Source organism: Fimicolochytrium jonesii (genome assembly GCF_025526975.1).
Source record: "Fimicolochytrium jonesii strain JEL569 chromosome Unknown EV422scaffold_49, whole genome shotgun sequence".
NCBI classification, from domain to species: domain Eukaryota; kingdom Fungi; phylum Chytridiomycota; class Chytridiomycetes; order Spizellomycetales; family Powellomycetaceae; genus Fimicolochytrium; species Fimicolochytrium jonesii.
In genome coordinates, this window is record NW_026515716.1 from 15,021 (window position 1) to 31,359 (window position 16,339).

At 52.7% G+C, this 16,339-nt stretch overlaps 6 protein-coding genes across 6 annotated transcripts; 4 read left to right on the plus strand and 2 right to left on the minus strand.

The window, feature by feature from the left end:
* Positions 1–24: 24 nt before the first annotated feature.
* EV422DRAFT_548727 (uncharacterized protein) lies at positions 25–1,884 on the plus strand. Its single transcript, XM_053071681.1, has one exon. The coding sequence runs from the start codon at positions 155–157 to the stop codon at positions 1,739–1,741; it is 1,587 nt and encodes a 528-aa protein (XP_052920575.1). The 5' UTR covers positions 25–154; the 3' UTR covers positions 1,742–1,884.
* A 3,390-nt stretch (positions 1,885–5,274) lies between these two features.
* Positions 5,275–7,058, minus strand: EV422DRAFT_349334 (quinon protein alcohol dehydrogenase-like superfamily). Its single transcript, XM_053066535.1, has 4 exons — positions 6,688–7,058; positions 6,138–6,590; positions 5,700–6,055; positions 5,275–5,618 (listed from the first exon to the last, which is right to left on the minus strand). Exons 1-4 carry the CDS (start codon positions 6,926–6,928, stop codon positions 5,400–5,402), a joined length of 1,269 nt encoding a protein of 422 aa, XP_052920576.1. The 5' UTR covers positions 6,929–7,058; the 3' UTR covers positions 5,275–5,399.
* Position 7,059: 1 nt separating this feature from the next.
* EV422DRAFT_349281 (Got1/Sft2-like family-domain-containing protein) lies at positions 7,060–8,347 on the plus strand. The gene is made up of 7 exons (XM_053066534.1): positions 7,060–7,335; positions 7,402–7,472; positions 7,542–7,595; positions 7,675–7,763; positions 7,839–7,855; positions 7,944–8,044; positions 8,119–8,347. Exons 1-7 carry the CDS (start codon positions 7,137–7,139, stop codon positions 8,266–8,268), a joined length of 681 nt encoding a protein of 226 aa, XP_052920577.1. The 5' UTR covers positions 7,060–7,136; the 3' UTR covers positions 8,269–8,347.
* A 364-nt stretch (positions 8,348–8,711) lies between these two features.
* EV422DRAFT_349475 (uncharacterized protein) lies at positions 8,712–9,971 on the plus strand. The gene is made up of 2 exons (XM_053066537.1): positions 8,712–8,990; positions 9,059–9,971. The coding sequence occupies exons 1-2, from the start codon at positions 8,866–8,868 to the stop codon at positions 9,885–9,887; spliced, it is 954 nt and encodes a 317-aa protein (XP_052920578.1). The 5' UTR covers positions 8,712–8,865; the 3' UTR covers positions 9,888–9,971.
* Positions 9,972–10,450: 479 nt separating this feature from the next.
* Positions 10,451–12,267, plus strand: EV422DRAFT_349437 (uncharacterized protein). The gene is made up of 6 exons (XM_053066536.1): positions 10,451–10,798; positions 10,882–11,129; positions 11,211–11,261; positions 11,334–11,619; positions 11,683–12,116; positions 12,195–12,267. Exons 1-5 carry the CDS (start codon positions 10,612–10,614, stop codon positions 12,072–12,074), a joined length of 1,164 nt encoding a protein of 387 aa, XP_052920579.1. The 5' UTR covers positions 10,451–10,611; the 3' UTR covers positions 12,075–12,116; positions 12,195–12,267.
* Positions 12,268–13,524: 1,257 nt separating this feature from the next.
* On the minus strand, positions 13,525–14,665 carry EV422DRAFT_572601 (uncharacterized protein; the record flags this gene model as incomplete). Its single annotated transcript, XM_053073144.1, has 4 exons — positions 13,525–14,019; positions 14,094–14,376; positions 14,436–14,483; positions 14,562–14,665. 4 exons carry the CDS (start codon positions 14,663–14,665, stop codon positions 13,525–13,527), a joined length of 930 nt encoding a protein of 309 aa, XP_052920580.1.
* Positions 14,666–16,339: the final 1,674 nt, after the last annotated feature.

The following is a 16,339-nucleotide window of genomic DNA, read 5'->3' on the forward strand; positions in this document are numbered from 1 at the left end:
ATGAGAAGCGAGTATTCACAAACGCGAAAAGGCGAACAGTTCGAAAGACTCGCGGAGTCGCTGTGCTTAGCTGTGCTTCGACTTCGCCGTTGGCACTTCTTCAATTAGCCCTTAGTTATGCATAGTAGAAAGACAGAGGAAGGGACTTTTGGCCATGTCACTGTATAGCTCGTCAGCACCACTCACTCAGCCCGTCTCGGGAGCCTCATCTTCATCGTGGGGTCCTTACACCGGGTTCCACTTTGATGCTGACACCGACTCGCCCTATGTTCCCGTCCAAGATGACTCGGACACCTCTGATTTCGACGAAGAGGGGCTTAGCGTCGCTCAAGACACGGACAGAGAGGGCATGATGGAAGGGGTGCAGTTCGGGACGGGATACAATTCCGGATATTCGACTCCGTCTCGCAGTGGTTATGGAGATGCAACTCCGGTACCGTCGCCGTCACTTGGACCGGCAAGTCCACGGATGCTCGCAAGTCGCTTGAGTGAGAATTCTGAGCTGGCACACATCCCACTCCACGTGCGCGAGGCAATCCGGCACAAGTACATCACTCGGCATCCTCAGACATGGCTGAACGATTTGCGCGCCGTCGTGATGGGTGTGGCAAACTCTGCGTTTGACGATACGGCGCGGATAGCAATTGGCGAACCTTTCGAGGACGAGAAGTTTCAAGCGCTGTTGCAGAGGCGTGGAATGTGGCCCACAGTTTATGAGAGGGTCCCGCTTTGTGCACGGTATACGGAGGCGCCTGATGAGGAGTGGGAGGACCTTGGACCTGAAGGCGAGGTGAATCTGAACTGGCCTGCGCCAGAGCTGGCAGGGGACGGAGCAGGGAACAGCGAGATTGTAGAGAACGAGGCTGCGGAGAGCTTACGCGTGGAACTAGGAGTCCTTGCTAAGCAAGTCTGGACAAGCGAGCGCATCTTGAGGGAGGAAATCTCGGAGCCTCAGGATGAAAGCCGGTTACCAAGCAGCTATAGCTTTTACCACCAACCAACCGCTGTTGAGAAAAGGGCCATGGTCAACGAAGCACATGCGACTGTCGACCGCTTGCTTCATGCCATACAAAGCATACGACACAACAGCCTGCCGGACGGGAAGCTGGTAACCAAAGCACATCGTAAGGCCCGTAGGGATCGAATCCCCGGCTCCCAACTCAGTGGGCTTCTCATGGACTGGGAGTCGATGTTGAATGCCGCACGGTTAGCAGGAGTACCGAACAGCGTGTTGAGCTCCGCAAGGGCGAGGTTGCAAATATTGCTACCGACCAGTCAGCGCAGAATGGATGATCCCCTGGAACGACATCAAAGACATGCGGCGGAACCTTTGCCAAAGCCACGCGTTGGAACGAAGGGCCGAGGCGGAGGTGGACCCAGACTTACACCCGTACAAGAGAAGGGGAGCCTTGAAGGGACTGGCAAGGCGACTGATGCAGGCATTGGGAAGACCGGACTAGACACCAAGGCGGCTAACCACGCTGCGAAAGGCGATGCTGAAGGGTGGGCAACGGAAGATGAGGGAGAGGCAGAGGGGACCGCTGCCGGCATTTCTCAGGATCAAGATATGGCCAATCCAGCAGGCGCTAAGCCGACGTCAACTCCGAACCCACAAACGCCTCCTCGTCGATCGAAACGCAGGAGGGATTCCGAGGCGATGGAAATTGACGATCAAGAGGGACATGTAGAAAGTGGTGGGGCTGGAGGCGCGAGGCGGCGGAAACGAGTTCGGGCGGCGTGATCATTTCAGCTGGCATTTGAACGTGACGATATCATGAGCCTAAATGGATGCGAGGCATCAGCGAATTGAGGATGGCAGCGAGCGGGCGTACCATATTTTACATCATATATATCTGCAATATCATCTTATTTTTGGTACCGTTGGACAAACATCCTGTGTCTTCAGAGATTACTTCCAATTGAATTCGGGAGTGGGGGTGGCATAATTGATCGTTCCTTCTGCTCCTGAACATGCTTTCCTTACCAGTTGGGCATGCCAGTCGATCCGAGCGCGTCTGCGTCAAATCGAACAGACTTCACCTCAAACTTCTCATACCATCGACTGACCATCGAACTTCTCAAGTTCCCAATCATATACGCACCTGGCAGCATTCAAGAAATGACAAACGACTCACTGTCCGTTTCCCCCTTACAAGACATGCTCGCCACGCTGAATATCGGAGATTCAGTAACAGATATCGATTCCCTAGACATAGCGGGTCTATTACAGCAAATGGTGGGTTCCTCGGTGTTGAGTAACTAATAGTGCCTGTGCACACAGCCGTCTTACACTCATCTTTCGAATGACCAGGATTCTGCAAATGGAGCCTTAGATCAGTTAGAGTCGAGGACCGACTCGCTCATGCAGAAGATCGACGCGTTGTTGGTTGAATCGGCCGCTAACAATGTTGAGAGCCTCAAGGAGCAAGAGGGGGAAGAAAAGGCCGCAGCGAGGGAAACGATTGATGGCCAGTCTAATGGAGAGGGAAATGCGACGGGCAAGTCAGAGGGAGGAGCGCAAGGCAACCGGACTGGGGCCAGCGCTGGCATCGATGAGTTGCAAAAATCAGACATCAGAATAGATGGTCTTGATTTGGCAGATAGAGACGCAGGACAACTATCAAGTTCTGGCGCATGACCATTGGAACTAGGAGGGTGGTATTCTCCACCGCCTACTGTCGTGGAGAGGAACCTGCGAACGCATAGAGTAGCCCCGCGGATGTATTGAATAATAAAGGACAGATGCCCACACCCTGGCGGCACCCTCCTCAAAATCAGATGCCATCCGAGGAGTGAAGCTCTGTACCACCTTCCCTGGCGTATGGCTATGCGTTGTCTTACATCACATTCCACTATTGCATGGCCTCCATCCCAACCGAGTGGTATCCCCCGATATTGGTTTACCGAACTCACTGGAGTACTCGGCACTACTCAATCCCAAGCGCGTGCTTCGACTTTCCCCACCTAGCAGAGGATCGGAAGAACTTTCACGATGCGGAAGCACAGGGGATGCTCGAGCTGGCGAATTACAATCGGGGCGGCGTTCTAGAGATACTCTTCAGGAAGCCGAGAGCCGATGATGAAACCTATGCTACTTACATCGCGATGTGCGTATCCCGGGCCCGTGCTGCAAACATGTTCTTTGCCGTCCGACGTCACGATGCTCACTTGATTTCACGGTGATTCGATCCCGATACGACTAGCGCCGACCGCAGGGGAACCGTCCCGCGAGCATGACTATGAGGATTTGCTCCCGGCTCGCGCACATCCATTTTTCCTATGCCGCTCTGGGTTTACTTGGGGTAGGGAAGCGGATGACGGCGTACACATATGTTCAACTTTGTAAGCGTCATTTAGTAGCGAACCCTCATTTCATGAAACATTGTCAAATGAAGAATATCGTATGGTATTTGGAATCCACATTCTGTAAGACCTCGATCAAGATTCACGGTTCTCTCTGTTCCTTCGTCGCAAATCCGGTTCACAAAAAGTGACAGCGCGAAAAATGACAGCAGGGTGAGTTGAGTCAGCCTTTCAAACCGATTTCCAACCCTCGAGGCATTGTGCAACGACGTTCAACAATTAGCGAAGATCGGAAACTCCATTACGATGTCCAGGTAAGTCACCACAATTCATAAGGGAGGAAGACTTTGCCATATAGCTGCTGCTAACCTCTCCCTCCACTACGCAGACACTCGAAAAACAGCGTGCTTCACGCACTACAAAAAATCGAAACTAAATTATGGCACGAGGGATAATAGGGAAGTTTTTCTTCGCTATCCCGACGGATTCAATTGGTGCACATGTACATACTGTGATTAGATCGCGAATGGGCCGCTAACATGAAAACGTAACATGGAAAAGAGGCCTGCCTGCCTTGCTCCGAGCAACTTCACGATTACCGGCAACGATAAGTTGCACTGCCGAGGCATGTTCAGAATCCTGTTCTTTCTCTCGAACTTCGCGCTACCTTGCTCCATAAATGGTTTCTCAGGAGAGACCACTCAAAATCATTCTGGTTTAACATATTTCCGGCGATGTGACCAGCGAACATACTGTCACTGCTGACGTGAGCATGCGCCGCGTTCTCGCCGTCACTCATCGGTCTTGGCCGCAGGCCCGCCGCTGTCAGTTGTGCGTGGGTTCTTATCGTTGCTCCGATTCTCCGATTCTTGGCTCGTTTTTCTCACCTCCATCCAACATCTTGCCAACCAAATCCCCGCTCGACCAAACCGCATTTGTACCTCCCAATAGTCCGGACTGCCTTCTTCGCCCCTCTCGAACGTCTCATAGCTCATCATGCCTTGGATAGACTCTGGCTGCTATGGCTTCTGCGCCGTCTCCGTAAGTTGTGTTCGAAATGTCCGCCAGTGAACAAAAGCAAACTCAGACACTGTTCACTATTCCCATACCACAGAACTACCACACAGGCCCCACCACATCCACCCAAATGATACCCCAACCTTTCGCCTCCCCTCTCCCCGCAGCAACATCATCTCCAACGCCTTCATCCGACGAAGCCATAGCAATGGACATTTACGAACAACCGTTTGTTGCGCCGACAAAGGATAATATGCGCACCCTGGCCCGCCAAATCGAGGAAATGACGATCCAGGAAACGGCTGCTATGGCTATCCCTATGCAGCCCCCAACGCGGGTTGGCGGCATTGTGGGAATTTGAGAACCTTCTGCGGGTCACCTGTGTTCCCACCACCATATATCACCTCCACTTTGCATATTTGTTTGCTCGTCTATCAGTCAGTCTTTCCTGGGCGGAGCATACTTGATACCTCATACTTGCATTTGCTTACCCACTTCCCATCGCTTACGCATATTTCTCGTTTTTTTTTGGGATTCTCCACGTTTTGGGATTCTCCACGTAGTCAATCTTATCATCCTTTGACCTGGTCTCACGGACACTTCTTTCCTTTGACAGGGTGTATCAGTAATATGTGAACTACGGCAACAGGCGGAGATGGGAAGAATTTCTTGAAAGGCGAGGTGAGCCCGAGGAACGCACACTGGACGTAACGTCGGTGATTCGTTTGATGTCGATCGTCCTTGGGGTGATTTGATATGGGATTCACTTGCACCAAGTGAATGTGACGTTGGCCTGGAGACTCAAGAAGAGGCCAAAGTCTGATCCCCATCACGTTCTCCCGCAAAATGGCCAAGACGGTGATTATGATTAACACGGTGTGAATGAAACGAAGGACATCTTAGCAAGCACGCCAGTACGAAGATTGCTCTAGACGGCATATATATAGCTGATGGATGTGTGTAAGTAAAATACAAAAAAAGTAATTCCCGGTGAATGCTCTGCGAACGTCCATTCGTACTACGCGGAGACTGGAGGAGCCCAGCATCTAGTCTATCCTATCTGCTTGCCCAACAGCCCATCACTGCAATCCCCAAACCCTCGCAGACCCATCATCCGCGCCCGTGACAATCACGCTGCCGTCCACGTTGTAGTCGAAGCTCAGGATCCCTTCGCGATGCCCTCTCAGTACGCGCAGGCAGTCGCCCGTCCGTGCGTCCCATACGCGGGCTGTGCGGTCGGTGGAGACGCTGTAGATTAGGGGCTGCGTTTTGTGGAATTTGAGGGAGGTGATTGCGTCCTGGGATGAGAGGGGGAAATCGGATGTCAGTTAGTGAGAAGATCGAAACGTGTACGGGCAAACCTGAAATCGGAAGCTCACATCATGACGCAACGTCTGCCTCAATCTCATCGCCTGGGTGTCCCAAAGGCAAATGTTACCGTCGACACTTCCAGTAGCCACGATCGGCATAGTAGGGCAGAACGCGGCTGCTTCGATGGACTCGGTATGGGAATCAAAGGACGCCAAGATGCGGCCGTTGCCACCGTGAATCAACCTGGCTGTGCCGTCCTCGGCGCCAGTCAAAAGGAGTTGGCCGTCAGGGTGCATGGCAAGACTGGTGATGCCCACGCTGTGAAAACGGGCGTCAGAGGCGGTGAGGCGTAGTGTTGCCGTGGCGGCTTTGGGGTCCCACAGAATGAGGGATCCGTCGGATGAGCCGGAAACAATGGATTTGCCTAAGAATTGTCATGAAATATGAGGATAGGAGATACCGGGAAACACCATTCGCGGCACTCACATGCGCTCCTCAACACTTACCATCAGGAGCCCACTGTCCACACGTTACACTCTCCACATGCCCGCTAAACACATTCATACAGTTCCCACTCGGCACCTGCCACATCCACAAGGTACCATCCTCCGTCCCAGCGAGCAACACATGCCCGCGCGGATGCCAATCCAGCCACGTAATCCCACTTCCAGCATCAAGACTCACGACACCTCTCCTCTCTCCGGCAGCTCCAACCTCGCCCACCGTACCGTCGGCGCTGACAGCGACCTCGACGACATGCACCTTCCCATCCAGCGCTCCCGAGGCAGCGTACATGCCGTCACGGCTGAATGCGACCGCTGCCACTGAGTCTTCGTGTTGTGGAAGCTGTGCGAGAACGTCACCGGTATCTGCCCGCCAGAGATAGGACTTGTCGTCGCCTCCACCGGTGAGCACGAGAAACGGGTGTGTAGGGTGGAAAGCTGTTGCGTAAATGGGTTCTGTGATGATGGCGAAGAGACTAGTGAGCATGAGAACCCAAGCTTTTTAGGCGCGAACCTATCCGAAAGGAACAGCAGGAGACGTCCTTCTACATACCACCATGCTGCATGAACGCTCCCTCAGAATCGTCTACATAACCCTCCTCGTCCTCTCCCTCTTCGCCCTCGTCCTCGTCAGCGCCATCCCCTTGGTCCATGCAGTCCTCATCATCGTAAACCTCTTCGGCAACGTCGTCGGCGTCAAGGAAGCCGGGTGCTTCCTCGTCTTCCTCCTCGTGGTACTGCTCGTCTCCCTGGTGTTCCAGACTGTCGCGGTCGGTCTCGTAGTGGTCGTGCATTGTATCCTTTGCTCCGTGGGCTTTTGTTTGAGTGGTAAGCTTGTCGGAAAAGGGCTCTTTTGGAGGTGAAGGTCTCTGTCGAGAGAGCTTCCTTTTGTAGACTGGTATCAGTAAAGTTCAACTCACGTTGAGAGAAAAGTGGGAAAGGCAAACGCGGCCAAGCGCCAACTTCAAGAACGGTATTCGCAGCCTGATTACAAAACGAATAATGAACAACGCAGAACAAAACTTCCGGGAGTCTCTCCGCTCCTTCAATGCCTCTGGCGGTGGCCGTGCCGCAGCGCCGCCAGGTGGCGGGTTCTCTTTCTCGTCGGCATTTGGCGGGTCGGCCGGGGCGCGGCCAGTTGCGACTGCAACCGACCCGGCAGGAGAGTCACTTCTCGGAGGCTTCCGAACCCGGACGCAAAGTAAGTCTGCAGTCTCGTAAACTTCAATGGTACGCCTACGAAGGCTGACGCCGGTTTCGTTGTCAGGTGCCTGGACGAACTTAGGATGGGGAGGAGGGCCGCAAGAAATGGAGCTGTTTGGGCTGACAAGATGGCAGGTGAGGCCACCCATGTGATCGGTCGAGAGCTACGGGTCGACGCTTAGTTAATACCTTTGATGAATTCAGCGTCTCGTGGGATGCGTCGTCTGTCTGGGCCTAGCCGTGTTTTGTTTCTTCATCGTAAGTACATACGCTAAAGAGTAAATCGATAGGTCAAGCAGGGTCTCAATACTGATTCTTGCTCCTAAATCCACATAAGGCCTTCTTCCTCGGTCTACCGGTTTTGCCATTAAGTCCTCACAAGTTCGCCTCGCTCTTCACCCTCGGCAGCATCTTGGCTGTATCTGCGTAAGTTGGACATTGCTTGGCACCGAGTCGTACTGTGATGGTAAACTCACCTCAATCAATCGTGTTGGCAATTAGCCTCGCGCTTCTGCAAGGTGAGGTTTTCTGCGTACGCGGAATTGACAAGGGCCGATACGATTCTGTAATACGGCAATCATATCTGACTCCTACCGTCTCATACAGGACCTAGATCGTTCTTCTCACATATCATCACGAAAGAGCGGCTACCGTTTACGGCTGTCTACTTCGTATCAATGGCGTTGACGCTCTACTTCTCCATCGGGGTATGGCCTTCCACAAAAGGCCCTTGCTATGCACTTCCCAACCATGCCTATTTACTGAGCTTTCCTTTTCACAGCGGCATTCATACGTCCTGACCATTATATCCAGCGTTGCACAACTCATCGCCCTCCTATGGTATTTCGGGTCCTACCTACCAGGCGGCGCAGCAGGCCTGGGCTTCATCACGAGATATTTTGCGCGGAATAGTGTCGGTTTGCCGGTTTGATGAGGATGGATGGAACTGCATGGGTGGAGGGCGAAGGCATGCCGCTGCCACCATTTTTGGATTGAAATAGGGCGATGGTCCACCATCTTGGAGTCCTGGATCCGGGTTCCCAGGACTCGCGCGCGACTGTTCGGCAGGTCACGGCCGCCACTTTCTGCTACGCACTCACATGGCAAGTCGACCTCATAGACAGGCAAATTTGTATATACAGCCAATACATGCTTTTGCTGCAACTGTCTGGCAGGCGCAAGCTCTCCCATGCTTGTATGGCTTTCGAGGATCGTGCGATTGGATACCACACCAACGTCCATACTTCACGGGTTCATGCTCAGTTAAATGCTTGTTGGTGCCTCAGAAGCGACGCGTCCGACTCGTCCGAAGCGTCACCATGAACGCGTTATGACCGACAGGTCGTCGGGTGGGTATGAGAGCAAAGCCCCTGGCCTCCCTCAAACACCTAAACCTTGCCTTCTGAAACCTAGAATTTGGCGGGACCATTCCATCATTAGAAGCCCAAAAGCCGCTGCTCACGATCACCGGAACCCTCTGTTACTGAGCTTCTCGCGATAAAAGCGCCCTATCACTGAAATATCCGCGATGTCAGTCACTCCCTTCCCGAAGCACAGCACCCAGGAACATGACGACAACCTTGCCGAAGAAGGGACAGCTCATAGGAGGAACTCTTCAGGGAAAGGAGGAAAGAGTACAGCACAAGATTGGCTGTGAGTTATCTTTCTTTCAAGCCCGTTCGGCACAGCCCGTTCATAATCTCATAATCGTCTACCCACAGCGCATGTGTCGCCGATGAAATCCTGATGCCAGAAGACCCCTTCAGCCAACCGCGACGAGTCGACTCGAAAGGCAGATGGGCGCGTCCGATCGCCTCTACCGCATCCTGGCGCCCTGGCTGGCAGAACAAGCCACCCCCGAACGCACACCGGCCGGCACTACCGTATGAACCCTGGTGGGAGCAACACACACCGCTGGCGAAACTGTATCGCACGATGCTGATCGCATATTGTTCGGAGAAGCAGTTTGCTGGATTGTGGATTACGACTGGAGTGTTGCCTGCGGGATGGAGTGAGGACGTATTGAAGGCGGGGTCTGCTGGGGAGAACAACGATGGGTGGCGGCAACCGGGGGTGGATGTGGATAAGAGGACGCCGACTGTGCGGTTTATAGATGTCGCTCGAAGCAGCAGCGCGGCAAAGCATACTGGAAACATTACGCAGCAAGGTGACGGGGGACCATCACCGAGCCGTTCGGAACGGCACCAGGCACCTCTGAACAACCTTCTGGTCAACAAACCGGCCGACCCACTATATCTGGAGCAAATCAATCTCGGCAGCTCGCACACGTGGACGCACGCAGACCGATATCTCGCGGCCTCGGTCTGGATCCAGCCATCAAAAAACGTTGCGCCACAACAAATGGGATTAGGGATCGCTGCACCGGCCGATTGTGCGGTTTTGGGATGTAATATTGCGGAGGCGGCGGCAATCATGGCGTGGATCGTTGCCGGCATGAATTTCGAGAATAGTCAGCAAGACCGCCGATGGTGTTTGGAGTTTACGCTGGGGTACAACAAGCTGAATGGGTTGCCGCCAAGGTCCCTGTGAAAGCAATGCGGAAAGAAAGGAATATTATGCAGAATACCTTCTACCTAAAGGGCCGGGATGTGAGCGGGCATCATTTTCCGATATTGGGCCTTGAAGCGGCGTAACAAGTAATGGCCTCGGCGTTCAGAAATCTGTACATTAGGTGCGAGCCGTATATCTGTACAATATATGCAGAAAGTTTGGCATTTCGTATACGGCATTCATTTAAAGCTCATCCTCCGGGAATACGGGTGCAGAACTAGGCCGGTCCTACTCTGCCGCAAACCAAAGTCACCGCGTTGTTTACCCGCGAGCGCCAACCGCTTAGCATTCTTTGAACATTGTAACACTGAGGAGCCGACGCAAGCCGAAGCCACCCTGAGCGCTGGATGTATCATATACTGTATGCCGTTTCCTCTGTGACGCGTACGGAAATGATCTTGGAGATGAGTGTTTCTGTCATGGGAATCCTCGCCATCGCTTCAACCATTAACCACCACGGAGTAGCCGTGACAAACCCTACGAATCCCTACTGTCCAGCTTTACATACAAGTCCGAAACTATATATGTACTGTACATAGCATGATATTAGAGTGTGCGTGGGAAACTTGAAGTACGGCCGCAACTTGAGGTGCGGGTACATACGCGAACGTGATGCCTTCTGCACAACAATCGAACGAGCCGCTTTTTGCACAACCTGCACAACTATGCAAAAGTACAATTTTTTCCAGCGCCTGGGGTATAAATGCCAGGGACCTCGGGCGGCTGCCCCGGCCCTCTGTTCCATATTTGCGCTGCCGACCCTCCCGACCAGCGCAGAGTGGACGGCCGGCAAGAGCACCCCGAGAACGGCCAAGGCAAACGGAAGAGAAGCAGGATGTTCGCTACGGTTGCAGGCTGTTTCAAACCTGCGGAGCGACCAGACGACAAAGGTGGGGATGCGCAAGCCGCAATTTTTCTTTATGTATCCCCTGTGTCAAATTTAGTGCGAAATCCTTACCGATCGATATTATAGAAGAGAGAGGTGTCAAAGAGAGCCTCGATTTCAAGATCGACTATGCCCAACCAGCTCCCGAAAAAATCGATCAGATGATGATCGAAAAGTCTGAGACGATTGTGAATGTGGCACACAAAGGACAGACCCATCTGGACGCCGTTCTTATGAGTCTGGAAACGGCCAATGCAATCGCTGACTCCATCAAAGAATCTCCGATCGCCGACTTTCTCAAAGGGGTAGCGGGCGCTTTGGATACCCTTGGCAACGTAAGTCTTGTCGTTCTCGCCTTCTTCCGATGATGCATGCGGATTCTTTTCTTATCTGTCTTCTGTTGCGTCTTCTCTAAGCTGCACGGAAGCGTTAAGGTCCTTGCTGGGGTTCTAAGCTTCGCATTGAAGGTATGTTGGCCTCCGCGTTTCGCCGCTTGGTCCCTCGTTACGTCGTCACTCAGATTATTCTTCGTTTTGTAGGCTGCTACGGCATTCGACAAATTCGTTGTCGCCGCTGCTTCGCTCTACAACACAATGGAAGAGACGTTCCGCTGCGTATTTTCGGTAACATGTAGCACCAAGCTCATTGAAGCCACCCCGCAGGATGATGCGGAGTCCAAAACTGTTACCAACATGAAGGATGTCAGCCACCGACTTACCCAAGACGAGACAGTGCATAAGGCGGTAACCGACATGCAAGTGTTCGTCGCCGAGTTCGTCCAAAACTTGAATGAGCGAATCAAGACTTCGGCTACTGGCAGAATCGGTAAGTTTCTGACCTCTACTTCACATTGACCAGCATGGCTAACCGTCTACCATTTAATTGAAGGAATGACCGGCCAGAACGCGAAATGGATGGATGCCCAAGCAGAAACCTTCAATGAGAAAAAGAAAGCGTTCCTCACCACCCTCGCCACCGGCTCCTATCTAAGCCTGCAGTACATCATGAGACAGAGTGACGAGATTCTGACCATTGCCAAGAAGATACCAGAAAAATTGAGTGACATTCATGGGGAAGTCGTGGACACCAAGGAGCAAGTGAAAGTGATTCGGAAGCACATGGAGGACCTGAATGAGAACCTGACGTTCAGAGCGGACCCAGAGGTCGTTGTTGCTCATTTTCGCGGGCTTATGAATGGGGACACCAAAGCGGCTCGGAAGGGAGTTGCTGTCGTGCGCGGCAAGCTGAAACAAAACCCATTGGACCTTATGGTTATGTGAGAATGTCAGCGCTTTCTAATGAAGCAACCGAAACTCTTTGAGGCATGTCATCATACGCCGCTTCGTGTTTTTAGGCGCTCTCAACCTTCCGCTTATACTCATCTAATGTCTTACCATCAGTTCAAAGACATCCACGGGCGTTGCGTCTTGTGGTGGGCGGCCAAGCATGCTCTCCCGGAAACCGTTCGGCTTGCGCTTCGACATATACCCAAAGCGAAGGACCACGACATCTTCCACAACGACGACCCGGAAAAGTCGTTCCTGCACCTAACCCTTCATCCGCGTCTGCAATGGACTTTCGGTGCGATTCTCCAAGCAAAGGGCCACTACACTCATTTCTTTGAGCTTCTGAAGGAACAAAAAAAGTCCTTAACCTACCTACTCTTTGAAATCCAGAAGCGCATGGCCACAAGAGACCATCTCTGGTTAAATGTTTCCTACAAGGAGGGCTTGATGCGATGCTTTGAGGACGGCCCGACCGCTGAAAAGTGCATCGAGGAATTCGCGAAAAGAACTTTTCCAGCCTCAAAGCCATCGGAGGCCGACCAGAATGCAATCATACGGTGCATCAGAGCTTTACGCCGAAAGCTCTCCAAGGATCTCGAGGGCCAAGGTACGATCGGCAAACTCTTCATCGAGGAAGAAAGCACTTGTGCGAGAAAGGCAAGATTACCGACCTTCGCTTAAAAGGTGAATAGCTGGGTGAATAGCCTAACCCTATGTCACGTTACCCATGCTCCAAGTTGAGTTTCTGACACGCCACCTTCCCTGTTAAGCTTGCGGCGAGATCGCAGCTTCAAGGAAACTCCCCAAGCATATGGCGGAAGTGCTCGCTGCGCTTGGGCAAAACAAAACCTTGGAGACACTTGCCTTCGAGCTTGACGAACGCACACCGCGAGGCTTCCTTGATGTGCCAGGTGACAGGGATCAAGAGGACGAGGTCGAGGACGAGGACGAGAAGTTGCTCGGCATTGCCGCCCTTGCGGCAAGTCTGGTAGTGAATGAGACTCTGGTAGGGGATGAGATAATCAAGGAAGGAAATGAGACATTGAAAAATCTCCATGTCGAAGGTAAACGGCCCGATGGAGCACCATTTGGAGCACCATTGACTGATTGTTCAATGTAGTTGCGCGTTTGGGGCCCAATGCCTTGAAAGGGGTGAAAACTCTTTTGAAGCGCAATAAGGCCCTCAAAGCCATGATCATCAAAGGTGATTGCAAGTTATTAAACTTTCCGTGAAAGTGGCTCGCTGACATCAAGTGGCCTCTGTGATTATTAGGATGTCCAGGGGAGAGCGGCGCGTAGAAGCTTGCCAGAGGTTTGCGTAAAAACTCTTCTTTGGCGTTTCTTCATGTTTATAGTGCACGTGGAAGTAAGAACCTCATTTCCAGTGTTTTGAACGAGCGTACGAGATTCCCAGGCTGACGAAATTCCTTTTGCAGATACGATTTCAAAGCTGGGCCTTCGTGATGGATCCCACCAATTCGGGTTGGCGAGAGAGGCACACCCTGTTCGATCTGCGAGGTGCGTCATTATTCCAGCCTTCTATATGTGGGGATGAAAAGGGTGATGTTAACCGCACCTTCCTGCAGTGGATGACACGCATGGTGTGCGCATCTACCTCGACAAAATCAACAAGGGTCAGTTGAATGCAGAACTCGAGCGGCTTCGCGGTGAAAATAAGGAGGATTACTCGACCAACGGACCCCCAAACGCCCTTAGAAACCGGCAACGATACAGGCATGATATAGCCGGAGCTGTGGAGGCGGAGAACCTGTCTCGGCCGGTCGATGACCTTTGCGTAGCCCGTGTCGAGGTAGCGCTGCAGTAGTTGATCGTGAATCTCGGCGAAGGGCGATGGGATGATTGTGATGATGTTTTTGTGTAGAACGTCGGGTTTACGGAGGCCGAAGAGTTTTAAGGCATGATTGTTGATGTTCAGGACCTACATACAAAGGCATGGGTTTCACTAAGGCGTGAGAAGCAAACAACATGCATCGCGGCATCGTGCCCACCCACCTGTCCCAATGTCTGTGGGTCGCCAGAGATGGTAATCAAGGCATTATCCGGCGCATAAGGATCTGTAGCGCTTGGCTCACGGCCACCGTTCTCATATTGTTCATCGCCTCCATACCCGGTCGCATCTTCTCGTCCTCCTTGTGCATTCTCCTCTTCAAGCTCGTCGGCGTGTCCCAACATTTCTTGAGCTTGTTTGTTGTCATTCAGGATGTTGAGGAGGAAGTGGCCGAACAGGGGGAGGAGTTGGGTGACAGCCGGATTAGGGCAATGTAGTGGCTCATATCTGCATCGACCAGTCAGTATCACTCATTTCCCTCCACTGCGACGTCTCCCCACTCCAACTCATCCCCGACCGGCTCCAAAATGTATATCTCAATATGGGTGAACTTGCTGTGACGAGGAAGAGGATGGTCAGCTCGCCTCTCAGTAGGGAGGGAGGGACCTTTCGAACGTTCGGAGACCACCCACCTCACGACGACGTTCACGTCGGTTGGACCGGTGATGTTGCCCTTCAGGACATGAGACACGGAGTCTGCCCTTCTTGCGGTGACCGCATAGAGGTAAGGGTCCATGTTTGCAGTTTGACGTGGAATGTAACTCTTTTCGGTCGACGTGAGCGGTCGACGGACAACTGGCACTCTCGACGAGCATAAAAGGGTGCCCTCTGTCTCTGGCCAGAAACTACAGCAAATACAAAGTCATACAAAGTCCACTCGCAAGACCGACTCGCACTTCACCACACTGCACGGAGACGTGTCCTCGATCGACCTGGAGACCAACACACAGATATCCAATATGGAAGTGGGAGAGCACGCGAGCGGTGAACTTTCAGCAACCCGCTCACAACGACGCAAACGAGAAGGTCCTCATGCCATTGTTCACAGCGTCGCTCTCCAAATTCAGCATACTCACGCCACCACGTTGCCAAGCCAGAGCAGTACACTGAACACCTACGAACAACTTACGGCAGAGGAGTTTTCTGCGGCAGCCAACGTCAGCTCAGAGCTGATTGCTCGGGCCAACTCCCACTTTGTTGCATTATGATACATCCGTGAACGGTTGACGAGAACCTATCCTTCTCTCACATCAGGGGAATGTGGGTCCGTAACGCCCCAGATTGCCTCTGTACTTCACGAGTCGAATGCGGCACAGACTTCTGCAAGCGATATTGGCAACGGGGACATTGAAGGCAACCCGCGGACGGGTTGGGAACCTCTAGTCCTGCTGCTGCAGACCCAACCATCTGCGTCCAATTCAGAGGGGGAAACCCAGGTCTTCAGGAAGATCATGGAGATTCATGCACTTGGGTTCTGCGATATGGTCAGCGACAGAATTCTTATCGGGGCACTATGGAAGCGAAACCAGGTCCCGGGAACTCTGCAGCCATCGCATGGAGAAACATCAAACGCCATTTAACACCTTCTCTCCGCGAAGCGTCGAATCTACGCACTCTCCCTACGCCACCGCAAGTTTGGTGGCCTCTGTTTTGCCAATGATGATGAAGAGAACACAACCTGGACGGCAATGTGTGAGCAGCTCGCAGCACTGCCCACCAAACGGAGCATCCGATCCACGTCTACATCCATCATACCTATCTTTTCAAAGGCGGAGCGAAACCTCTACCGCATGCACGTGGATTGGTGTTATGGACAACGCGCCCATACCATAAGCTTACCTACTGACAGCCGCCAATGTCAACCGCCAAATGTCAAACGCCAATGTCAATGTCAATGTCAGTGTCAATGTCAGTGTCAATGTCAATGTCAATGCCACTCCCCCTCTCTCCTCTCATTTCGCCAATCCTCCCGCAATATCGCCACTCCTCCTCTCTCCTCTCATTTCGCCAATCCCCCCTCGGCTTCTCCACACCCCCCACTACTTCCCCATAGCCAGCAGCTGTAGCAATGATCTCTACGCTCGCCACGCACGCTCTAGGAGCATAGCTGGCGCCCCCCCAGTCCCCTCTTGTTGTTGTTGTTCTCTGATCTGCTGGGTTGCCTATCTATAAATAGCCGGCCTCTCTTCGTCCATCCCCTTCCTCCCCAGCAGATCAACACCAGTTCTTCTCATCTCCTGTTCTAGTCCTTGTTTCTTGTTTCGCCAATACAATCTCTTGTCGCCTATCACTCTCGCCCTGTCTTCTCTACTTCGCTTCCGCCTCCGTCGTCGAGATCATAACAACTGGTGCACAACAAATGACCTCTTCCCGCTTTCGGTGGCCTTTCTATCGCAAACTCCTCAGTTTG